Source organism: Petaurus breviceps, unplaced genomic scaffold (assembly GCF_028583685.1).
Source record: "Petaurus breviceps papuanus isolate PSGF00001 unplaced genomic scaffold, PetGlider_PUasm1.0 91133, whole genome shotgun sequence".
In the NCBI taxonomy this organism is placed as follows: Eukaryota; Metazoa; Chordata; class Mammalia; order Diprotodontia; family Petauridae; genus Petaurus; species Petaurus breviceps.
The window spans coordinates 21,675,233-21,701,678 of NW_027187419.1; the positions used below are offsets into that span (position 1 = coordinate 21,675,233).

A 26,446-nucleotide genomic window follows, 5' to 3' on the forward strand; every position below is an offset into this window, starting at 1 on the left:
CCAGGGAAGGTAATAAATTGTATAAACTAATAAAGGTACAAACGAATAAAAAGGCAGACCTGGGATTTGACCTTATTTTCTCCAACTTCAGATTCCATATTCTTTCCACTATACCACATTAATAGGCAATAACAGAGTTTAGCTTAAGCACTCACAGACATTTTGTGACTTTTACTTTTGTACAGATCTCTGACTTCTTCAGTACAGAGCACTGGCAATATGAAAACTGCACTGCCACGACCAGAGAATAGAAGGTCCATCTTTAAAGGTTGTCTTGGACATTTAGAAGTTAAGAGATTTGTCCTTAATCATGAAGCTTATGTGTCACTGGAAGGCCTTGAACCCAGATCCTTTCACTACAGAACCAGTGTCTTTCCATTATAAAACACTGCTTCAAAGCCGGGTATTCAATTCTTGTCAATAACATAGAAGATGCATGATAATGGACAATTCTCTTAAGTACTCAGTGCCCAAGACAACTTTTAAAGACTGATTTGCTCTGTAATTAATGGATCTGGTTTCAAATCTTGCTCTGACATTTATCTATATGACCCTTGAGCAAATCACTTAACTCTCCTAGGTCTCAGTTTCATTGACTATAAAATAAAACAGTTTGACTAGATGGCCTTTGAGCTCCCTTACTGCTCCACCATAATCTGATTCTTGATTCCTAAGTCAGATCATTATCTACTACACTACACAGTCCCTTACTTGTAACACAAAATAATATGCTGAATTTTCTATCTGCTTATCTTTCAGTAAGACTGGAGAAAACAAATATTGTGTAAAGTTTATTAAAAGCAGATAATCAAAGAAAGATGTCATTAAAGTCAAATGTACATAGATAAAAGTCTAAAATAAGGTTGCATGGTTTCCCCTACTCACCACTTTTCCACTGGACTTCATCTCTGAAATACTCATTGTGAATGTTTTGCTTCCCTTATCATAAGTGCAGTAATGTTTAGTCCAAGTGAAGCCAAGAGGTCCTAAAATGAGAGAAGATAAATTAAATCCTACAACTGATTTTATTATAGGAATCCATGTGTGTATATTGTTTCATGTAATGGAATATATCATTACATTTTATTACCATGGTCTTGGCTGTAAGATTCGGGGTGCATCCTAACCCACCCAGCCTGAACCATTGCATTCATTAAAATCACTGAGGACATTGTCTATTCTTATACAGACAAGGCAATCATGCTATCATGCAAACTCTTTATGTCCACCCCCCGGGCCATAACATAGGTATGGTGACAGCAAATAGTACTTCACTATTTCTGGCAGTCAGGTAAGAAGAGAGAAGGCAGAGCTCTAACATCACTATGATGCTGAATGACTTCAATGATGGCAACCCTACATCCATAGCCTTCAAAGTGAATCTGCCTGTCTCTTGTTACAGTAGCTACTGTCAATAATGCTCAAACTATCTCATGTGGAAGGTCTGAAGCATAGGTGTGTCAACTATTCTGGGTCCCAGGAGACTGTCTAACTTACCCCTCCTGGAATCAGATGGACCAACAAAGCTTGTTACATGTCTTGTTTACTAAGATCACAGGTATAGAGCAGCAGATCTTAACGTAACACAGGATACTGGGGTATGTCTTTGTAAAATGAGTTATTTGTTCAATAAAAATTTACAAATGAATGTTTTCTCTGTTACAATCTTACTTAGCCACAAAGCATTTACTACATGTCTACTATGTTGTAGGCACTGTGCTAAGTGCAAAAGAAACAAAGAAAGGCAAATGACAAACAAACCAGTCCCTACTCCCAAAGAAGCTATCAGTCCAATGGAGGAGAAATCACAGAAACAACTATGAACAAACAAGAACCATACAACATAAATGGAGACAATCACAGAGGGAAGGCATAAGTATTACAGGCTATCTGGAAAGAAACCTTGTAGAAAGTGCTATTTTAAAGGGGATTTAAAGAATGATATTTTGTTGCAATACATACACAGAAGAGCCAAAGGAAGAAATGAATTGAACAGTGCTTCTAAAATAGAAAAGAATTGTATTATAGGAAAATAAGGAATGAACTGGAAGTCAGATAATGAGCAATCTAGCCCCAGCTCCACCCCATCCCATTTGTAACCCTGCATCACACTAACCTCTATGAGCTGTAGCTTCTCCATTTGGAAACGCAGGCAATCCAGGCCCTGCACCTCACAAAATTGTGAGCACCAAATGAGATATGTGAAAATTCCCCAACAACTGCAAAATGCTGTATTATCAAAAGCCATCATATAAAAAAAAAATTTTCCAAAAATCCATGAATTATCTAGCTTTAGAACTGACAACTTTATAGGCTTCTACTGAAAAATTTGAAATATTTTCTGTTTCAACACTGTTAGGGCCAAAGTTCAGTGTTGGAGAGGCATATAATTAATGAAATACACGTTGTAAATATTTTTCTTCCATATTAGTGAAACATTACTAATGCCAAACTCAAATTCTGCCATTGGAAACATGGCACAATATCCATTGATGAAAAAAAAAAGATGAAGGAAACATGTAGAATGGTGTAACAAAAATGAGTATTTTAAATCAAGAAACATACAATCATTCCTCTGATTTTCAATCTTTAAAATAAACTATGGAAGCTAGTAATTTCTTTACATTGGAGACTAAAGAAAAAGTGCAAGCAAATTCTATTCATCTTTGTTTAGCATCACTTTTTTTTTTTTGCCTTTTTTTTGGAGGGGCAATTGGGTTAAGTGACTTGCTCAGGGTCACATGGCTTGTAAATGTTAAGTGTCTGAGGCTAGATTTGAACTCAGGTTCTCCTGACTCCAGGGCCAGTGCTCTATTCATTGTGCCACCTAGCTGCCCCTAGAGTCACTCTTTCAGGCTTTTTTGTGACCTTTGCTCTCAGGTAAAAGAAAATCTTATCCTACCTGACTACTTGGCATGACGCTCTTCTGTGACTGGGAAGAGGCAACTGCTAAGTGACCAGAGCTACACTACACCAAGAACACTGGGATGAGTACAAATGAGATTGAAGCTGCTCACAAAGTAAACTGAACGTGTCACCAGAGGGCTGGGAATGTATCTGCTAAAGAAATCTGCCTGCTGACCTCAAAAGGTAAAGGAACTTTTCCTCTACATTTTGCTAAATAAGCATGAGAAAATTTAATCCTCACCACTATGCCCCATAAGAAAAATAATAAAAAGCCCTACTCAATCAATCAATAAACATTTGTTAAACACCTACTATGTGCCAGGCACTGGGGATACAAATGGGGTCAAAAGACAGCCCCTGTCCTCAAGGAACTTACAATCTAATAAGGGAGACAATATACTAACAAACATGTACAAAACAAGCCACATACAGGGCAAATAAGAAATAGTTCATAGAGGGAAGGCACTGGAATTAAGAGGGGCCGGGGAAGGCTTCCTGTAGAAAGTGGGATTTTAGCTGGGACTTAAAGGAAGTCAGGAAAGCTAGTACTATCACATACTTTGGGGAAAGGCACATTTAAAAACATTCTCACAACTATCTTTTCAGCATTTTTCTACTGAAAGGAAAAAAAAAATAAGAGGTAGAAAACAAAACAAAACAGCACAGTTACCAATTGCAAAATACTGAAATGATATTTCAGTTAAGAGTTTCATCATGTCCTAATTTAATCTTTTTATTAATATTCATAATTTAGAGTTGAAAGGAATCTTTAAAAATTCAGGTTAGCACTCTCATTATTTAGATGAAGAAATTCAGGTTCAAAAATAAAAACAAATATAGCTAGCATTTATACAGATCTTTAAATTTTGCAAAGCACTTTACCTGTTATCTTATATGATCCTAGCAAAAACCCTGAGAGGCAGGTGTTAATTATCCCCATTTTAGAGATTAAAAACTTGAGGCTGAAAAAGAGTGAGTGACCTGCTCAGGGTCATAAGGTCCTAAGTGTCTGAGGCCAGATTCAACCTCAGGGCCTCCCAGTCCAACATGAAGCCATCTAACTGTGCCAAGAAACAATGTGATTTACCAAAAGCCAAAGAAGTAGTAAAATGAAAATCAAGAATTTGAAGCCAGATCTTCTGACTCTAAATTCCTGACTATTCCCACAACATAATAATGCCTTTTGTAGCAGTAGGGGCAGTGACTCTTTACTATTATAATTCATAGAAAAGAAAATATTATCATATTTTATGCAAGATTTCAAGCAGGGCAGGTTATCCTGCAATGCTTGTGATAGTACAGAATGGGGCCAGTAGAAGAGTGTGGATTTGTTGTGGTTGTTATTGTTCAGTTGTTCAGTTATGCCCAACTCTCCATGACCCTGTGGAGCACAGCATGCCTTCCAATGTCTTATCTTTTAGAACTTTAATACCATCCATGGTGTTTGCCATGGTATGGCAATGATCCAGAAGGGAACAAAGGTGTATATCAAGGGGCACAAATCTACACAATGGCCTCCCTGACTCCAAGTTAAGTAAGCCAAAGCACATGCCCTCCTGACAGTAAGAAAGTAGTAATCTTTGTATTCAAAAAGCACTATGGAATTGCAAAGAGACCCACACTGGGAGAGACCTACAAAAGTCATCTGGCCCAACTGAATTCCAAAGCATTAACTCCAGCTATAAAATCCTAATGAGTTTCCATCCCAAGACCTTCAACAAGAGAGAACTGAGAGAAATGACTATTGATAACCAATAATCTGAGGAGGTTCAGAGTTTCTCCTTTTTTCTATTTTCCAGACCTCAGTCTCTCTGAAGGTCTGGTTAACCTTCTCTATCCAACCCCACCCAACCTTACAAGGAATCTGGAGTCCAAGGTGAATTCCATTAATCAAATTTGGGTGGAGACAGACCCTTCTGTATAAATTGCCCAAGGCTATGGGTTGTCTGGGTACAGGGACAGTCTCTCAGTACAAGGGTGAATCATGGCTATTCTCAGACCAGACCATCATTGTAATAGTCATACTCTCATTTTAATTGTTAACCAATCAGGGTTGACTTCTACCCTAGGGAACACCTATTCTTTGAACGGTATATAAACCGTGAGCCCACCACCATGACTGCCTTTGGTTTAAGGGAGGCAGCCAAATGAAAACCCTTTTTATTAATAAATATGCTGACCCTATTAATAAAATGATTAAATTACCCAGAAATTATGTCTCTCAAACCTTTTTAATAACCACAGAACTTTTCACAAACTCAACAATATCTATGTATTTTAGAAAGAAAACTGGGTGTTCCTACCTTGTTCTTAACATCTCTGTAGATTAAAGTCATCCCAGATGTATGATGATATAATCTAAGTGGACCATTTTCCTTTGAAAAACCAGTTTCAGGAAAGTAGCATTTACTGAGTGATTACCAACTATGTGGCACTCTAATTGACAAACCAATTAGGGTGTATGTATAACTGAGAAGGAAGTTAAAAGTGTTCACAGTTGAGAAATTCCCTTTTCTGTAGCTTTCAGAAATTATTTTCTACAAGAAATCAAATAACTGGTGTATATATCATAATGCCATAATGTTTTCCCTCTCATCTCCAACTCCTGGTTTCCCTGGCTTCCTTCCAAGTTTCAACTAATTTATCACCTTCTACAAGAATCCATTCTCAACACCTCTTATTTCTAGTGCCTTAGAGCTCTGTCCTTGCAGTCAGGAGGACCTGAGTTCAAATTCAACCTCAGACACTTGACATACTTTCTAGCTGTGTGAACTTGGGCAAGTCACTTAACCCCAACTGCCTTGCTGTCCCCCCTCCAAAAAAAATTCTAGTTCCTTCCTTCTATTCCCAAATTTCCTATTTATCCTGTACACGGGGTGCCCATCATACGTATTTGTTTACATGTTGTCTTCCCCATTAAACTGTGGGTTGCTTGAGGGCAGGAACTCTCTTTGCCTCCTTTCATGTCCCCAGCATAGGACAGGGCATGACACATAGTAGACACTTAATAAATGCTTACTGATTGACTACTAAGATGTTAAGAGAAGACTGTCACATACACGCATAAATGAGATAACCTTTGCCTTTCCATGGTAATAATTTAATAGCATGTTTTTTAAAATAAAGCATTGTGTAGAAGGTTTCATAATCAATATGAAAACAACAAAGAAGTTATATAAACTCTCTTGAAAAAAGATGACTGACCTTGGAATAGTTGGGCTTTTTTAACCACAATTAAAATTAATGACCAGATCCCTTCAAAATAAGTGGTCTTTAGTTTTGTCTTTTGCTGCTTAATGAAGCAAGGATATTTTTCCTTTGATTTTTTTCCCTTACCTTTATATATGTCAAGAAGGTGTACCATGTCCATTTATAATTTCACTATTTAGAGGAGTTAAATGTATCCACTACAATAAACCATATTGAATTTGTAGAAGACAGGTCTTATTTTAGCCCAACTCTGTACTAAGATGTTTACTCAATTTTTCATTAAGAAAGCTAATTATCCTGTGACCCAGACTCTGCAGGAAAGAGCATGTATTTAAACCTCCTTCACAGACTTTTAATTAGATGCAAAAATTAGAACCCTCTTCCTCCATCATGTCTTCATCTTGGGTACAATGAAGCTGAAAGCTTGAAGTATTCTAGGCATCACTATGATAAAGGATATTATTGCTGGCCAGGCTTCAAAACCACATGCCAAAGAATTTACATATAAACATGTTTAAATGGAGAAAAATATAAAGAAATCAGATATTTTTTATTTAAAAGCCCCTGGGGACATATTTAATTTCAATGCATAAATCCCTCTAGTTTTAAAGGGTATAAAGTACCTTGTAAAACAAAAAGAATTATTGTAATTAGTTTCTATTCAGACTTATAGCAAATTTTTATAATTATTAAGTTTTATAATATTTGCGAATAATTCCTATATATAGAATGTAATATACCCAAAATAGACATTTTTATTGGAGGAATGCTGAGGTTATGGAAACACTTTTCATGCCACTGCCATTCTGTAGAGATAAATTTGTGAGATAATATCATCATTTACAGTATGGTATAGTAGATGAAGTGCCAATCTCTGACTCAAAAAAATAGAAGTAAACCATTGTAATGCCAAGCAAAGGCAACTTCCCAAGGTTCAAAATACCAGCATAGCTGCTCTCCATTTTATTCAGTGACAAATTAAGAACAGAGAAAATCAAAATATAGCATAATTCAAAATACAACATTCACCAAGTGTAATTAAATAATCTCCAAGTACTACTCCACCCCTAGATGTTACATTCATTTAGTCAATCACAAAGTCCCTCTTCTAAATACTACTCCACCCCTAGGCAGTACATTCATTTATTCAATCACCAAGCCCCACTTCTTAAATGGAGATTAGTTTCTAATCATAAGCAAAGTATATTCATTTGGTCAGTCACAGAGCACAAAAAAGTCAAAAGTTTCCCACCCTTGGATCACAGCTGAATAAGCTATCTACCCCAGAGTTACAACAAGCTTAAGCACAGCATTTAATACCCAAAGAGAGGTCTTTTCTTCATCTTAACTGGAGGCAAGTTCTCAGCAATCTTTGTTCCTGGGGAGACAAAGCTTAGCAAGGCCACAAGATACATTGCCAGTGTCCTCATTAATTCATTCTCTGTCTGCAGAACAGTCCTAGGAGGCCTGAAAACTTTAGCAAAACCCTCTTCCGGGATTTCTGTAAACATACAATAAGAAAATCCTTCTTCAGGGCTTCTGAACCAACAGCAAGGTTCCAGAACCTCTGCAACAACAGCACTGTCCTTCACCAGTGGACAAATCTAGCAAAATAACATCAAAACAGACAAAGTACCAGCATAATAGCCATGTCTCCACAGTCCTTGGCAGCTCTGGGTGGCAGCTCTCAAAAGTCCTGGGCAGTTTGAACTCAGCAATCCCCTCCGTCTCTCTCTGCCTCCAGGATGCTGCTTCCAAAAAAAATTCTTCTGCCTCTCTCTCTGCTTGTGCCTCTCTAAATTCATACCAGCTCCTCCCAGTTCAGCCCTTTTCATGTCAACAAATCCATCCCACAAGTGGGATTCACAAGCTCTGGGTTTTAACACAATCAATCTGAAAACCAAGCCAATACAGGGGGTCTTTAAATTCTATTACTATTACAACCATTAAACAAATGTGTATAGAATAATGGTTAGTAACTAGCAGGTATTTCATGAAAAGGTATTTTTGTTTCTTTTAACATTCAGTCTAAGTGATATTTTAATGGTTTGTAAGTAAAGGGGCAATTGGTATAGTTGATAAAAGAAAGCCCACCTTAAAGACAGGAAGATCTCAATCTAAATTCTGTCCCTGACAAACAATGATTATGAGACTTAGGCAAGTCACTTAATATTTCAGTACTCCAAAACAATTCTCTAAAAATACAAGGAGCAGAGGAGGTGTTGACCTGCACTAGAATAGACAATTTTCTATTCATATCATCAGGAATATCTAGGTTGTTTAATTATTTCTTTTCCCATGAATATCCAAAATTCAAAAATGTGTGCATCTACTCTTAATACTTGGGATTGAGTCAGATGTCCTCAGATTCATCAGGATCAAAATTTTTTAAGTGTTTTGTCTATTCTGTCTGTGTAGATTTGTGTTTGTTACTTTGTCAGAAAAGAAAAATTCTGTCTGTTGAATTGTATTACTTTGTCAGATAGAAAGATTCCATCTGATTGTGTTACTTTGTCAGATAGAAGGATTCTATCTGTTGAATTGTGTTACTTTGTCAGACAGAAGCACCCTGTCTATTGACTTGTGTTGATTTCACAGGCAGAAAGTGAACAGAGATGATAGTGCTGACAACGTGCATGAATGTTGCCGTGGCTCTGTTAAGCTTTGTCTTCCTAAAAACAGAAACTGCAAAGGACTTGAGTTGGACTGTATGGGATGGGAGGTGGACATGGAGCTGAACGAGTTGCTGAGAGCTGCCTGCCTGTGAATGCTGGTGATGGTTGGGTGAATTCAGGCAAGAGCTGGGAGCATGGAGGAGTAACCATGGAATTTGGAAGCCAGCTTGGAGTCAAGATGAAAAGACCTTTCCTTGGTTACTTAGTGCTTACTGACAAGATCATGATTTACTGTGACCTAGGGGATGGGAGAACTTTGCACTTTGTACCCCTTAAGGATGATTGAGTTAAGGATAATTGGAAGCTAGTCTCCAATCCAGAAGAAAAAGACTTTCTGACTGATGAGATTAAGACAACTATGACCTAGGTTTGAGAGACCTTTGTACTTGGTATCCTGAAAGCAATCTTTTGTCTAAAACTATGTGGCCATTTTAGTAGTAAGTTGTTATGTTATATCATTGAGAATGTTGAACTTTGGTTTCTGTGAATGCTTTGCTTTAGTTTACTGCTGAATAGAGAGTTCACTATACTATGTGATCAGAACCTTAAAGCTATTCACAGTAGCAGTCCTCAGGAGAGCTGCTCATGCTTGGCTTTACAGTAATGTACTAAAATAAGATTTAAAAAAATTTTTTAAACATTTCTTGGGGGGGGTGCAGGGGAAACTGTGCCCAACTAAAAATAAAAACAAATAAAATACCCCTAGGCCAGGAAGTTTGATATTGCTAAGGAGCTATTTATTTGCATTACTGAAATCTGTTAAAATGTATTAATATTGCTAATCATTATCATATCATCCTTTATACTGGAAAAGTGACAACTCATTTTCTGAACAATTAAAGAAATGCTCATTTACTATATACAGTATGCCAGCACTAGGGCTAAAAAACAATAAACAAACATGAAAGAGCCCCTACCCTCAAGAAGTTTATATTCTACTGGAAGAAAGAAAAAGGGAATAGATACAACATATACATAGTAAAGTAAATACATCTCAATTTGAAAAAAACACTAATAACCAAGATAGGTCCAAGTAAGGGTTCCCTAAAGAGGTGACAACTGAGTTGAGTATTAAAGCAAGATAGACATTCTTAAAAGCAAAAAGCAGGAGTATACTCCTGGCATAGGAGATACTTTACATAAATTCATAAAGGCAAGAAATGGAAGTGAAGTTTAAGGTAACCAAGAATACTCCAATTTTCCTGGAATATACAATGAGTGAATAGGAATGTGAGAAAAAAATGTGTGGAAAGGCAGGTTCAGTGAGGTAGAGAAGGGCTTAAAATGCCAGGCTAGGAAGTTTTATTTTCCCCTAGAAGCAATAAAAGAAGTTACTGGTAGAAAGGGGTAGGTGGTATTGTGTATTAAGAAAGGGGGGGGGGGGGGCTGCCAGGTGGTGCAGTGAGTAAGAGTGCCGGCCCCAGCATCAGGAGACCTGGGATTGGTTCCGGCCTCAGATACTCGGCACCCATACAAAAATAACTGGCTGTGTAACATTGAGCAAGTTACCTAAACCTGATTGCTTTAAAACAAAAAAAAGAAGAAGAGGTACGGGGGCAGCTAGGTGGCACAGTGAATAGAGAGCCGGCCCTGGAGTCAGGAGTACCTGAGTTCAAATCCGACCTCAGATACTTAACACAAAAAATTAGCTGTATGACCTTGGGCAAGTCACTTAACCCCAACTGCCCTACCTTCACCCCTCCAAAAAGCAAAAAAAAAAAAAAAAGGGAAGAGGTATTAATGTGAGGAAACTCAGGACCCAGAAGGGTATGGTACAGATCAATAGAAACAGAAAAAGAAGCAATTTTTGTATTGGAGTAAAACAATGATCAACTAGACAGAAAGAGAAAACAGATTCTGAGCTTGGGAAATAGATAACAAGTCTGGTAAAGAGGCAAGATCTAGGCAAGATCTGGTACTAATGAAACATCTAAGCTATCCTGAGACCTACTATAATCCTTGCTCTGCCAAAAATTAGCAGGTCATCATTTCCTGATTTGCCATAATGATCATTTCATCCTTCAAAAGGTAAAGGAATCAACAAAGGAGAATTTTTTTAAAAAATCATATCTGATTTGTACTAACATGGAAGACCTATAAGCTAGGATAGAAATAATGGGAATACTGAAGGGAAATTATTACTCCCTATGAAAGTTTGTAACAGAAAGGGGGAATAAAGCTGCCTGTACTTGGAAATGCACACTAGATCTTAAGAAAGCAGATTTCAAAGGGGTTAGAGGAAGGATAAATAAGATCTCATGAACTAAAATTCTATGGGGATGACAGTACAAGAAGGGTAAGGAAGTTGTAAAATATGAAATTGTGAATACACAAAGAGAATCTATTCTAATGAGGAGAGAGAGGGTAGTTATCTGAAGATATGGATGGAGAAACAGGAAAACTCACCAACAATCTTAGATTTCTGAAAACTATATAGAGAAGATACAAGTAAATGTAGGTAACAGAGTATGGTCATTGTATATAAAACATCTCTATATATTTTACATTAGTATGTAATATATAAAATATTACATATAGAAACAGACAGATGGGGGGCACAGTTAGGTGGCATGTGGATAGGGCACTAGGCTTGGAATCAGGAAGACTCATTTTTATGAGTTCAAATCTGGCTTCGGACACTAATTAGCTGTGTGACCCTATGAAAGTCACATTAATTCTGTTCTCCTCAGTTCCTCATCTATAAAAATGAGCCAGAGAAGGAAATGGCAAACCACAGAAGTATCCTTGCCAACAAAGCCTCAAATGGGGTCACAAAGGGATTGACATGATGGAAAAGACAGAAAGCAACAATATCCATGTATGTATACATGTATACATATATATGCACACAAACACACGTGTGCACACACACCTATACACACATGTATTTGGGTATTTTGTCAGATCTAGATGTTTATCCTGAAGCTACTCATATATATTCATCATATAGCTTGCAATTATAAAAATAAATCTACTTTTTGGATACACATTAGAAATGTTCCTAAAAATTCTATACCTATCTTTACAGGTAAGGCCCTATCTCCACAGTACTCTCCTGATTCAGTATTCTCCAGTATTCAAAATTTTACTGCCTTCCTTCCATATGTGGCTACTGAAATAAGCATTAAAAAAAATCAGTTGTGTTATTGGTTTGTGTGAATGATATATTTCTGCACCATGGCTTACCAGTATAGCTACTCAAATTGGATCAGTAAAATAATTTTGAAACTAGATTAACCATTTTCTTTCAAGTTTTTCCCCTCACTATGTAAACATAATCTTAAATGCTGAGTCCAAAGGAGATCACCCCACCTAAAGTCCTCTATGAGCTAACACATAGCTACCTCTTCCCACACAGAACTACATCTTCCCTTAGTGGAAAATGTTTCTAAGGTCAGCATGAGTTGCAGTGACTGCTTTTCAGAAGGGCATTAAGAACTTCAGTAAGTCAAAAAGAATCTCTAAAAGAATCAGAAGAGCTGGACCTAGAACACTGATGATATTTCTCTACAAATGTCTAATCTATGTTTACTCAGGATATTTAAGCAATTTCAGCATTACCATAAATATAACAAAAAATTTTAAATGATGAAATGGTATGCCTTTTGGAACTTTGGGTGTAGTGGATTGTATAGCCTATAATGTCCTGCATAATATGACAAATGTTAAGATGATATGCCGCAGGGCAGTAGCTAAGGCAGAGGTCACGTGTGCAATGGAAGGATTAGACTCATATAGGACTGTTACTGTTTATAATATATATCAACCAATGAGCTAAACCTGGGGAACCAGAAGCTGAGTAAAGCCAAGGCTTTCAGAATATTTTAGGAATAAAAGCCTCAACACCAACTGGGTAACTTGGCAAAGAGCAGGCATGTGTCAGACAATTCAAAGACCCCAATTAGAGCTTGGACAGTGGATATGAGGCTTCAGGTCAGTTCAGCACAAGTGAGAGACAAACTTGGGAAAAACCAGTTAGATTTCAGAAGTCCGAGTGCTATTTTTCTTGCAGATAATGCTGTTTGAGATTACTGCTTATGTCCTTGAATGAATGTGGCAAAGAATAAATCCATTTTAGAGCTTAACCTTAGTAGTTAAATCTTCATTTAAAATTTCATATAAAGTAAAAATAAAAGTCTGTCTCTAGATAAATAATCTTTGCACTCATGTAATTGTAGGCCCTCATAATAGGGTCCATCTAATTTAATTTTATATCAAGTCATTTTTTCAGGTATAAAATGGGCTAGTTATTTGGTGTCAAGTTGGCACTCTGAAGTCTGAATGGAAGGTTAGGAAATAAGTGTCAAGGAGAGCTGAGAATTGTCATTGGTTCTCACTTTACAGGTTAATAAAACTCTATCTCAAGTTTTCCAAGTGAGGCCTTATCTCCACAGCATGTCACTGTGCCTAAGTGATTGCATCATTTTGCCATCAGCCCTGGTACTCCACCTACACAATTAATTTTTCAACTCTTGCTCTGGGAACAGTGAACAAATTAACACTGCTATTAATTTTGGAAAGATCATAACAGTCTAATCCTATACTGCTTCATTCGACTTCCTGGTGATTCTCCAAACCAAAGCTCCCTTCCCCAGCCCTAGTTCACTTTATGAATTTAACTTATTAGAACATAAGCTCCATTAAGGCAAGGACTGCCTTCACTTTATATTTGAATCACCAGCATATCAAAACTTAAAAGATACTATAGCACTAAGCAATTTTAAGCTCTCCTAACCCAGTCAGCAGCTAATGCAAAAGTTATTAAACATCGAGTTTCTATTTTTTTTTTATTTTGCCTACTGGTAAATCATAATATTTGACTCACGTTTCTCTTGTACATAAAGATACCCTTCCATTGTCCACTGACTTGGAGGACGGTAATCCTGATTTGCAGATTTCATTCTCTGCATTAATCTTTCTACCTCTTGACGAGTGCTTTCAAAATTATTTCTTGTCTGAAAGAGAAAAAAAAAGCAATTTGATAGTTTATTTAGAAGCAAACATATAAACCAAGGATCAGGAATCTTCAGCATTTCATACATATGAAATGATAATTTGATAATAAGGCAATTATCAAACAGAAATATCACCACTTATCCTTAGAATTTCAAAGACACAACACGTGTTAAAATATTAAAATTCTTTTAAGAGTTTATCTCTGTCTAATCATAATATACATGTGCCTATCTTCCTGTATGTGCAAGTTTCTATGTCTGTTTTACATGTCCTCTTCAATTTCTCTTTCAGTGTGCATTTCTCTTTCTGTGCCTTCTTTTTTTTTCCCTCTCTCCAAAGTTCTAGTCCCCTATTCTGCCACCCCATTGTTTCCCTTAACTGGTCATAATATAAAAATAAACTCCATTTAGGAATTATTTGAAAAATTTATCCTAAATTAAAATGAAGATTTAGTGGAAAGTTTTCCTAAGTTTTCTTGAGTTATACTTAGAAAGTTACAAACTGTTTCCTCCTTCATTTCACATTCCAAACCCTGGTGTAAGTCGATGGCCAAAGATAAGAAAAAAGATCCATATTTCAAATTTATACAATAGGTTTGAGTCAGCATAATTCTTTCCATTGATTTCCTAAAAAGTATGAACACTGAATTGCTTTCTATAAATATTATTCTCATTGGTAATAAACCAGACTCTAATCACTACTCTAATAACTGAAAGGACCTGAAAAAGTTAACCAATCTCCCAAAGTTTCTAATTTATTCAACTCTTGGTTGAATAACTCATTTAGTATTAACTTAACTCATATTAAGGCAGACTAGCAGTGACTGATGACAGTAAAATGACTTCAAAGTGGAGACATTTAAAAATGGCAGCTATGTAGCTGAGTGGATAAGAGTATTGGACCTGAAGTCAGGAAGATCTGAGTTCCAATTTAACCTCAGATAATTACTACTGATCCTGGGCAAGTTGTTTAGCCTCTCTATGCCTCAGTTTCCACATCTGCAAAATGGTAATTATGATAACACCACCTACCTCCCATAGTTGTTCTGAAGACATTTGTAAAGTATTGTGAAGTATTTGTAAAATGTCCTGTAAACCTTTAAACACTATGAAAATGTTACTTATTATTTTTATTATTAAAATGTAAAAATGTGGGGCAACAAGATGGCACAGTGAATACAGCACTGGCCCTGGAATCAAGAGAACCTGAGGTCAAATTCGATCTCAGACACTTAACACTTATTAGCTGTGTGACCTTGGGCAAGTCACTTAACCCCAACTGCCCTGACTTTCCCCTCCAAAAAGAAAAAAAAAGTCAAAATGTATTGAAAATTATATTTTAAAAAATCTTACAAGTACCACTCTCCTCCTAAGTATGGGGTAGGAAGAAGCTTTTTAAGAAATAACATCAAAGTAGATTTTTTTAATGCATGGTTTAGAGAAAGTTTAAAAATCATTTAAGATTTTTAAGCAGAAAAAGTTTCTTTCATTTTAAAAATATTTTTAGTTGAGTAAAACAGTTGTTTGCTAGGTCATGGTGACTATGACTTTTTCTCTCAAATATTCTCTGTTCTAACCTATTCCCCATTACATAAGAGAAACTGATAATATACTAAGACCTAGAAAGGACCTTAGAGACAAATTGATCATCTGGTCCAAGAATCACATTTTTCAGAAACCGAGGCAAAATGTAGTTTAGTGATCTGTCTAAGTTCACACAGGCCATAAGAAGCAGAACAATGATTTCAATGCAAGGCCCTCTTACTCCTTGGTCCAGTATGTCTCCTTTTGCTCACAATTTCCCTCAGATATTCTAATTCAGATGCTTTGGCAATTCAAATAGGTCTTATTTGTCATCTGACAAATTCTTCATCAGTTCTAATTATTGAGGGCTGAAGGTATATACAGTTTATTTTTTGAGAAAGTTCATGGTTTAAATAATTTGTTAGAAAGTAGTTCTACATAACTTCATACACACACATAACCGATATCAGATTGCTTGCTTGTGTTGAGGAGGGGGCAGGGGAGGAAGGAAGGAGAAAAATTTGGAACTCAAAATTTTACAAAAATGACTATTGAAAACTATCTTTATATGTAACTGGAAAAAAATAAAATACTATTAAGGAAAAAAGAAAGTTCTATTTAATAAAAACCCATTTAGTTATAACATGATATTAATATAGTCTTACATTCTGTAAATTGAATTGCAACTGCTGCTTGTAGGGTGCAAATTCCTGAGCCAGTTCATATCCTTCATGATAAAAGGTGAATAATCCCTGAAGGAAAGACAAAAGCTGCAAGGACAAAAAGAAAGGTATAATGAGAACATTGAAAATATCAGTGGCTAAAATGTCCCCAACCTGAGACCCAAAGATTCCAATGCCAAGTATAAACACTAGGAAGATGAGGACAAAAAGAATGGTTCTGCACATACCAAAAGTATATTTAGCAGTCCTTTTTGTAGCAAAGAGAAGTCAAGTAGATGCCCATTGATTAGGGAATGGCTAATCAAATTAGGGTCCATGGATATTACACCACACTAAGAAATAATGCCTATGAAGAATTCACAGAAGCATGAGAAGAAACAGATGAACTACTCCAAAGTAAGCAAAAACAAGAAAATAGAATACACAATTGACAACAATGCAAATTAGTGAAAAGAACGATAAAACAAACCCAACTGAATGTGTTAATCAGTCCATAAGCAATCATTAAGTACTTACTGCATGAAATTATAACAAGCAAGTTTGGGCAAAGATAACAAGAAGGTATTTTGTTATTTGGGGGTTTTTTTTGTTTCTTTTTTTTTTTCAACAGAGAGAGGGGACCTTGGATGTAGAACACTATGTCAGACTTAGTTCATGTACAAGTTAATTTTTCTAAATTGAGCTGAAGGAGAAAGCATAAATTGGAAAATGTATGTATATAAAAGCAAAATACATCAAATTTTCTTTTTAAAAGAAAATGCTGTCTTTGAAAGCATCACAGGTCAAGTGAAAAAGGAAATGGTCATCCTGACAATTACCTTGTGTCAATGGAAGGTTGTCTCCTACCATGGGAGACGACGTAATCAAAAAACTGATTTCCATCCCTTTTTCAGTGAGAGTTTGCTATGTTACTTTAGTTTGCCTGAGATCCAAAGATTCCAATGCCAAGTAGAAACACTAGGAAGGTGAGGACAAAAAGAATGGTCCTGCACATACCAAAAGTATTTTTAGCAGTACTTTTTGTAGCAAAGAGCAGCCAAGTAGATGCCCACTGATTAGGGAATGGCTAATCAAACCAAAATGGCTAATAATCCATGGATATTACACCAAAGTAAGAAATGATGCCTATGAAGAATTCATAGAAACATGAGAAAAAACAGATGAACTACTCCAAAGTAAGCAAAAACAAAAAACCAGCATACACAATTGAAAACAACACAAATTAGTGAAAAAATGCAAATTAGCACTGGAACTATGTTGACGACACTCATAGGATAACTACTCTTGCCTGAACCTAAATGCCCACTTACATTAAAGCCCACTCCCAAACTATGAGCATATTTCAGGATTTCTGTCTTTTGTAATACTGGTTTAGATACTCTTTCTGCCTGAAAACAAAAGCAACATATTTATGCACTCTTTAAGTCTGGCCAAACTGACTTTTATATTGTGCCTCTCCTTAAGACTTAGTCTGTCTCTTTACAATTTTCCCCCATGCCAAATCATGCTCTTTCTATCTCCACTATGACAATCCCTAGCGTCTTTCAAAGCTTAGTTCAAACATTATCTTCCCAATGAAGTCTCCATTAATTCTCTCCATAACTGCTAGTGGCTTCTCCCAACCAACCTCCCCCTCCAATTACCCTGAATTTATTTTATGTATAATATGCAAGAGAGGCAGTGTGGTATAATAGCTAGAGATCTGGTCTTGAAACCAGGAAGACTGGGATTCAAATACTGCCCAACACATACTGGCTATGTGACCCTGAGCAAGTCATCTGACTTTTCTGTAGTCTAGATAGTTCTCTAGAAAAACTGTAAACTGCATGCATGATGTGAACCTGCCATGGTAGAATGTGCTTCTTTCCTCAACAGTTACCTGTACCAATGGAATCACAGGTCCAGTCCCTGTCTCTATCCTATATTGTGTCTATACTTCCATGTGTACATGTTGTCTCCCTCTATAACATGTAACTTCCCTGAGGGTTTGTTTGATTCTTTGTATTCCCAAATTAGTGTACTGCTTGGTATACTTAATAAGTATCTGTTGATTGTTAATACCTACTATGCGCCAGAAACTGTGCTAAGTTCAAAGTCCTGTAATTTAGGTGGTAAATTCTATCTGTGATGTCCTAATGGGTTTGCTACTTCCTCTATTACAAAGAATACAAATAAAAAGGCACAGTTCCTGACCTCAAGGAGTTCATAATCTGTTAGGTAAAATCTATATGTACACAAAGGAGTACATGAAGAATTTATATAAAAATTTATATAGAATTCATATAAAAATGTATATAAAATGTATATAAAAATGACATTAGAGAAAGTGTAGTGGCAACCACACAGGTATACCCAGGATGGCTGCTAACATGGGTTCTTAGATATGCTTTACTAGGAAAAATAGCTATTTAAATGGTCAACAATCTTTTTTTTTTTTTTTAAGAAAATACAAACAAGAAATAAAGACCAACAGACAGGGCTGTGACTGCTTGAATCAACTATATACTTCACATACATCCCTGGATCAAGAGAGCCTTTACATCTGAGCAGTTAGGAAGCTCTAAACATAAGGCTACTCAGAATCTCAACAAATCACAAGATTCTTCTCATAAGTAAGCCCCCAAAAGCAAACTGCCAACTCAGAGTATATATACACTTCTCAGAGCCAGAAGGCATCACAACCCCTACTTAGAAATTAGCAAAAGGTGTGAAAGCCTTCCTACAAGCAGGCCTCCCTACAAGCAAGCCTCCCCTAAGCAAACTTCCCTTAATGTGCTCCACAGGAGGCCTATTAATGGGTGGGTAAGATCTAAAATCTCATTAGCATTGCAGGGGAAAGGAAAAAAATCTAAAATTAAGGACAGTTTGTTAACAACAGAACAGGAATTCAGGGGGCATTATGGCAGATACAGACAGAGCAGGATAGGGACAATGGAAAAGAAGGGCTGACATAGATACTTACAAAGGAGCAGAGAGGTAAGAAAGGTAGCAGAGACAGTAAGTGGAAACATGGAGTATATTGTCACATTCTGTATAACAGCAAAGAAGTGGAAAATACAGAGTGTTTGCATTAAACACAAAAGAGATAGCCAGTCAATGAATAAGCTAATTTGACCCACTAAAATGCTAGATGCTCTTTGGAGGATTTGTGGCAAAATGTGAACAAGAATAATACACAAAGGGGAGGTACAGAGGAATTTTTATCAGTATTAACAGAGGGAGTAGCCCATCACTACAGAAACCACAATTTGAAACTGTCAACTAAATCACAGGACTTTTTTCCCAAAAAAATCCAGAAACAGGGTCAATTTCTATAATAAATATGTTCTGTTGCCACTTAATACAAAACTGAACTCATCTTCTTCCCTCCAAAGTGCCTACTCTTCCCAGTGTTTTCTTGATGACACTAATATTCTAGTCACAAAAATGTGAAAATTTGGAGTCAACTCTGACACTGACTCTCAAAATCCAATTACCTACCAACTCCTATTAGTTCTACCTTCATGACTCAACTCCATGTATCAAAATCCTTCATCCTAGAGCAACTAGGTAGTGTGCAGATAAAGTACCAGCCCTGGAGTCAGGAGGACCTGAGTTCAAATGCAGCCTCAGACACTTGACACTTAGCTGCATGACTGTAGGCAAGTTGCTTAACCCTGATTACCTTGTAGTAATAACAATAATAATAATAAAAATAAAAATTCCTTAACCTCATTTAAAGTTCAGTTCAAATGCCAACTCTTGCTGAGTTGTATTTAATTCTTTATGACTCCATTTATGGTTTTCTTGGCAAAGATACTGGAGTGGTTTCCCATTTTCTCCTCCAGCTCATTTGACAGATGAGGAAACCGAAGCAAATGGCATTAAGTGACTTACCCAGGGTCACATAGCTGGGTAAAAGTCTGAGGCTAGATTTGAACTCAGGTCTTCCTGATTCCAGGCCTGGCACTCTATCCACCATGCTAACTAGCTGCTCTACTCCAACATGAGCGGTTCCTGATTCACCCAGTTTATATTTGCTTTGTATATATTTTGCATATTTATATGCACGTTTCATTTAATGGAATGAAGGTTCCTTAAGGGAAGAGACAAGTTTGAGGTTTTACTATTTCTATCCCCAGCTAAGTACCTCCCACCACCATGCCTGGCACATAATGTATGATTAAGAAATGTTTACTGAGCAAATTTTTGTACCCATTTCTTTTCTCCTCTCACATGACCACCCACCCTAGTTCAGGCACTTATCACCTTTTACCTGGACTAACATAATACCCTCTAATCCAGCTTCTGACCTTATCATTTCACTAAAATCCAATTACCAGTTATCCAGTGGCCAAATCGAACGGCCTCATCTCAATCCTCATTCTCCTTGACCTCTCCTCAGCCTTTTACACAGTTGAGCACCCTCTCTTCCTTGATACTCTTCTCTCCAGGTTTTTGGGACACAGTTCTGTCCTGGTTTTCCTCCTACCTATCAGACCACTCCTTTCAGGTCTCCTCTGTTATTAGATCCTCTTCCAGATCACACTCTCTAACAGTAGGTGTCCCTCAAGGTTCTGTCCTGGGTCCTCTTCTCTTCTCCCTCTATACTACTCAGCTGGCAACCTAGGCAGCATATTTAACTTCTCATTATTGCTCACCCTCCCACATCTAATCTGTTGCCAAGGTCTGTCAATTTCACTTTTGTGACATCTCTGTAATTTGCACCTTTCTCTCCTCCAACACTGCAACCACTCTGCTAAAGACCCTCACCACCTCGAACCTGCATCACTGAAGTAGCCTGTTAGTGGGTCTGCCTGCCTCAAGTCTCTCTTCACCCCAAACCATTCTTCATTCAGCCAATAAAGTGATTTTCTTAATAACACAAGTCTGATTAAGTCACTCCCCACTACTCAATAAACCCCTGTGATTCTCAATTGCCTTGAGAGTCAAATAGGAAAATGCTGTTTGGCATTCAAAGTCCTTCATAATCCAATCCCCTCCCATCTTTCCAGTCTTTTTATACCTTAGTAACCAATATGTACTCCGATCCAGCGACACTGGCATCCAGATTGTTGTTACATGAAGAAGACCTTCCACTTCTCAGCTCCAGGCATTTTCTCTGGCTAACCCCTATGACTGAAATGCTCTCTTACTGGTTTCCTTTAAGTTCAGTTAAAATCCTATCTTCTACATGAAGCCCTTCCCAACCCAAACCCCTCTTTTTTTTAATGCTTTATTAACTTCTGATTTACATCATTCATTTCTGCCAGATTTTGAGTTACAAATTTTCTCCCTGTTTTTCCCCTACCCACCGCTCCAAAATAGCAGTCCCACAGGATATCCCCTCCTCCAATCTGCTCTCTCCCATATTTTCTCCCATACCCCTTTCGACTTTTCCAGTGGATCTCTATGCCTCAGTGCCTGTGTATCTTAGTTCCCAATTACACGTAAGATGGTATTAATAATAGTACACACACACACACACACACACACACACACACACATTTGAATATTTAATTTTAAAACTTTCAATTCCAGATTCATTCCCTTCCTTCCTTGTCACCCACCCTTACTGGGAAGATAAGCATGGTATAGGTTGTACATGTGTGGCTAATGCAAAACAATGACATAGGAGATATATTGTAAAATACTGACTATATTTCTCTCCCTCCTATCCCACCTCCCACTTGTTCTATTCTCTACTTTGATCCCTTCCTTTTCAAAAGTGGGTGCTTCCAACTTCCCTACCCCCTAGCCTGCCCTCCCTTCCATCATCCCCCCCTCTTACTCCCTACTCTCCTGGAGGGTGAGATACCCTATGTAGTGTGCATTTCACTCCCTCCTCAAGCCAGATTCAATGGGAATAAGATTGACCTTTTCCCTTTTGCCTTCCTATTCTTCCCCTCCATTGTAACCATTTTCCCTTGCCTCTTCTGTATGAGATAGTTTACCCCAATCTGTCTCTCCCCATCTCCTCTCATTATATTCCTCTCACCTCTTAATTTCACCTTTTAAGTATCATCCCTTCCTGTTAAATTGGTCCTGTGCCTTCTATCTATGTATACCTGTAAACATGCACACACATTCACATATGTATTCATATGCCCATATACCTTCATATATAGACACATATATTTCTAATCTCTTCAACTACTGAGAAAAGTTTCTTAAGTTACAATTATTGTTTTTCCATGTAGGAATGTTGATAGTTCAAATTTTATAAGTTCCTTATGATTCCTTTTCCCTGTTTACTTTTTCATGCTTCTCTTGCTTCTTGTATCTGAATGTCAAATTTTCTATTCAACTCTGGTTTTTTCATCAAGAATGCTAGAAAGTCCTCTATTACACTGAGTGACCATATTTCACTCAGACACATGATACTCAGTTTTGCTGGGTAGGTGACTCTTGGTTTTAATCCCAGCTCCTTTGACCCCCAGAATATCATATTCCAAGCCCTTTGATCCCTCAGTGTAGAAGCTTCCAGATCCTGGGTTATCCTGATTGTGTTTCCACAATATTCAAATTGTTTCTTCCTGGCTGCTTATAATATTCTCTCCTTAATCTGGGAATTCCGGGACCTGGCTATAATATTCCTAGGGGTTTTCTTTTTGGGATCTTTTTCAGGAGATGATCGATGGATTCTTTCAACCTCTATTTTTGCCCTCTTGTACTAAAACATCAGAGCAGTTTTCTTTGAGAACTTCCTGGAGGATGATTTGTAGGTTCTTACTTTGGTCATGGCTTTCAGGTTGTCCAATAATTTTAAAATTATCTCTCCTGGATCTATTTTCCAGGTCAGTGGTTTTTCCCATGAGATATTTCACATTGCCTTCTATTCTTTCATTTGTTTGGATCTATTTAACAGCATCTTGATTTCTCATAAAGTCATTAGCTTCCATTTGCTCCAATCTAATTCTGAAGCAATGATTCTCCTCATTGAGCTTTTGAGATTCTTTTTCCATCTGGCAAATTCAGCTTTTTTATGGCATTCTTCTCCTCATTGCCTTTTTTAGCCTCCTTTGCCATTTGAGTCAGTTTTTTAAGGTGTTATTTTCCTCAGTTAGGCTGTTGACTCTCATTTCATAATTTTCTTGCATTGTTCTCATTTCTCTTCCCAATTTTTCCTCCACTTCTCTTATCTGCTTCTTAAGGTCCTCTTTGGCCTGTAACCAGCTTATATTTTTCTTTGAAGCTTTTGGTGCAGGAGTTCTGACTTCACTGTTTTCCTCTTGTTCCATGCTTTGCTCATTTTTGTCCCCAAAATAGGAGTGTAATGTTGGAATCTTCTGTCTGCTTTGTTTCTTTGCCTGCTCATTTTGCCACTCAATTACTTGACTTTTGGACTTTGCCACAGTAGGACTGCCACCAGACAGGGCAGTTTTCGTCCCAAATGCTGGCGTTTTCTCAGCTGCCAGAGGTATTAGATGGGTGCGCTCTCTGAGCTTTCCGCACGCTCTAGCAAGCTGGACACACACCCCAGGACCTCCACCCTAGACTGCAATCCATATCCAAGCAGGTTAAAGCAAGAGTGCTTGGTCCCCCCTACACTCTGCAGGCCAGGAGCTGAAGCTGCCATGTGACACTGGCTGGCTGTGCCAGCATCTCAGTGGCTTCTCGCCCTGGGGGGTAAAAACCATGCCCTCCCACTTCCTGGTCCCAAAGTCCAGACTGCACTGACCTCTCACTTTGTCCTTCACATTTATGTGTTGATAAATCTGGTAACTGCCACTGCTGCTGCTGATCTGGATTCCCTCTGGCCAGTGGCTGGTCAGGCCCACCCTGGGGCTAAATCCTTGGTGTGGGGCTGGGCTGGGCTCCCAGAGTGCTGCACTGGATTCCTGCTAGCCTGCCGGGCTGTCCTCAGCAGGAGGTTAGCTTCTCTGTGTCATTTTGTGGGTTCTGAAGCTCCAAAGTTTGTTTAGAGTCTCCTTTTTACATGGATTGGGGAAGGTGGAAGCCGGAGCCACAGGAAGGTCTTGCTTCTACTCTACCATCTTGGCTCCACCTCCCCCAAACCCCTCTTAATTCTAGTGCCTTCCTCCTTTGAATTATCTCAGACTTATATATATGTATATATAAGCTTATTTGTTATAACTCTCTATATAGCTTATTTGTACATATTTATTTACTTGCTTTCTCACCCATTCGATTGTAAGATCCTTGAAGATAGGGACTGTCTTTTGCCTCTTTCTGTAGTCCCAGAGTTTAGCCAGGCATCTGCCACACAGTGACTGATGACTGACAGTTTGGAGAGTCAGCATGGCTCAATGTAAAAAATACAGCCTTTGAGTAAGTAAACTTGGGTTCAGATTCCACCAGATGTTTGCTACCTGTATGACCCTGGGTAAGTCGCCTGGCCTCTCTGTGCCTCAGCTACCTCATTTATAACATGATAGGGCTGGACTTGAGGGCCTCTGAAGTCTCTTCCTGCTCTAGATCTATGATATTAAGATCCTGCTTTAAGGTTTATCTTAAGATGATACCTTCTCTGATACCCAAATATTAAATTTTATTTTAATTAGCCTTCTATGATGCTTTAATATTCATTTTAATTAAATAAGCCTACTCTGTGCAGCACACTTCCTGCTCAACTCAGTTTCTCAGGGGCCTTATGTTCCTTTAAGGCTCAATTCAAGGAGTGAAAAAAATATGAAGATATTTTTTCTCCCTCCTTTAATTTTGTTACAATACTTTTTATCGACCCCTCTTTTTGCTGTATCATTTCCCATCCCATACCCTCACTCCCATCACATAGAGATTCTTAACTCTACCACCCCCCCAAAAGGCTTGTGGGTAGATTACAGGGGCTCCTTGAATTTGAATGGAGGAAAAAAAGTACATCTTTATTTTCATTAACCTCAAACTGAACGTTAGGATTTCTTTCAATTGTGAATGCAAGAAGCAAACCTTATTCTGAGAAGAGGTCCATGATGGACAATACGATTAAGAACCTTTTCCCAAAAGAATGCAAGGTCTTCTAGGGGAGGTAGTGTGGCCTTTTTTCTAATCTTTCTATCTCTGGTGACAAACACAGTACATGTCCTCAAGGAATTTATATAGGATGGGGGAAGGGATTAAAGGCATCAACCTTTTACATAGTTATGAGATAAATGAAACTTGAATGAGTTTTCATATACAGAATGAATCCTGTCATGCTCCTTGGGGAAAATAACAAGTCTAAAGCTTCAATTGGTAGATACACTATAATTTCTAACAAATAAATATAGACTCTACTTCTAAGTACAAAAATAATTCTGCTTTTTCCTTCTTAGAGTTGTCAACTATTCAAAAAGTATTTTGGTTTTCAGGAGAGAAATAATTTTAACTGCTTATTTAGTTTCTTTAAAAGTTTCATATTTTTATTGATGGTTTTTCTCCTCTTATCTGACTCTTACAGAAGTGTAATTACCCAAAATAAGGGGAATTGCATTAATTACTTATGACTAATATGTAAAGGGTTTCCATTACAAATTTTGCATTACTCAATACATATAAGTTTGCAACTACTACTTAACATCAGATATAATACCATTAACATAACATTCCTTTTTAGCTAAACAGGTTTGTCAAAATACACACACACAACATGGATTCTATCTAGAAGCATAAGGTATAGCCTATATAAATCAAACTGTTGCTTTAAAATATAATCTGACTTAAAGAAGTTCACATAATAACCATAACTATGCAGATGGATAAAAAATAAGATGAAAGCTTAATCTAATATGTGCTTACTAGATATCCTACTGAAATATTCTTTGTAGTTTTCTCAAGTTCTAATACACAATTCCCTGTTCCATCTAAAGATGTAGTCAGAGATATTACTATGGTGTCCTCTGAGGCAGAAATGAAAATATTAGAGAATGTTTTGAAGAAAACCTAGAAGAAACCTTTTCATCAAAACACCAAATGTCCTGAGGCCCAAAATTTTTTTTCATTTGAGAGCTGAATAGATGAGAAGAAGGTAAGATAATATTGTAGTAGTGGAAGATTTAAAAAAAAAAACACTAAAAATTCTCAATAATGATAAGCTACTATCCTTTGTTTCTGACACCCACTTTGAATGTCCAGGCTATACATCTTGGTCAATGGCTCTGTGCTGAGCCTCATAAAATAATTTATTAAAGAATTTCAATGTGAATTTCTTTAAACATATTCCCCTATATGTTCTGACTTTAAAAGTACATCTCAAGAATGACAGGACTTTAAGCACTTATTAGCTATGTGACCCTGGGTAAATCACTTAAAATCTTTCCATTTCTTTATCTATAAAATGGAGAAAATAATAGTACCTACCTCATATAGTTTTTGTGAGGATCAAGAGAATTGATTAACATTTTACAAACTTAAAAGCACTATATAAATGGCAGATATTATTATTATTGTCATTGTTGTTATTTTGTTATCTTTCCATTTTAGTAAATAACAGAAAAAAAAAACTAGGAAGTTTGTGTATTGACTTGAGACAAGATTTCATTTTTTAAATCAAATCTACACAGAAGAGCTTGCC

The 26,446-nt window shown here is 37.2% G+C and overlaps 1 protein-coding gene across 1 annotated transcript in view; it reads right to left on the reverse strand.

The window, feature by feature from the left end:
• Positions 1 to 26,446, reverse strand: part of ARHGAP42 (Rho GTPase activating protein 42) — a 425,382-nt gene that overhangs the window by 100,127 nt on the left and 298,809 nt on the right. Inside the window, exons 7-9 of the mRNA XM_069079700.1 lie at positions 15,937 to 16,041; positions 13,618 to 13,747; positions 886 to 986 (exon numbers count right to left, since the gene is read on the reverse strand). Of these exons, the coding sequence (XP_068935801.1) occupies positions 886 to 986; positions 13,618 to 13,747; positions 15,937 to 16,041 (336 nt within the window). The remainder of the gene's footprint in view (positions 1 to 885; positions 987 to 13,617; positions 13,748 to 15,936; positions 16,042 to 26,446) is intronic.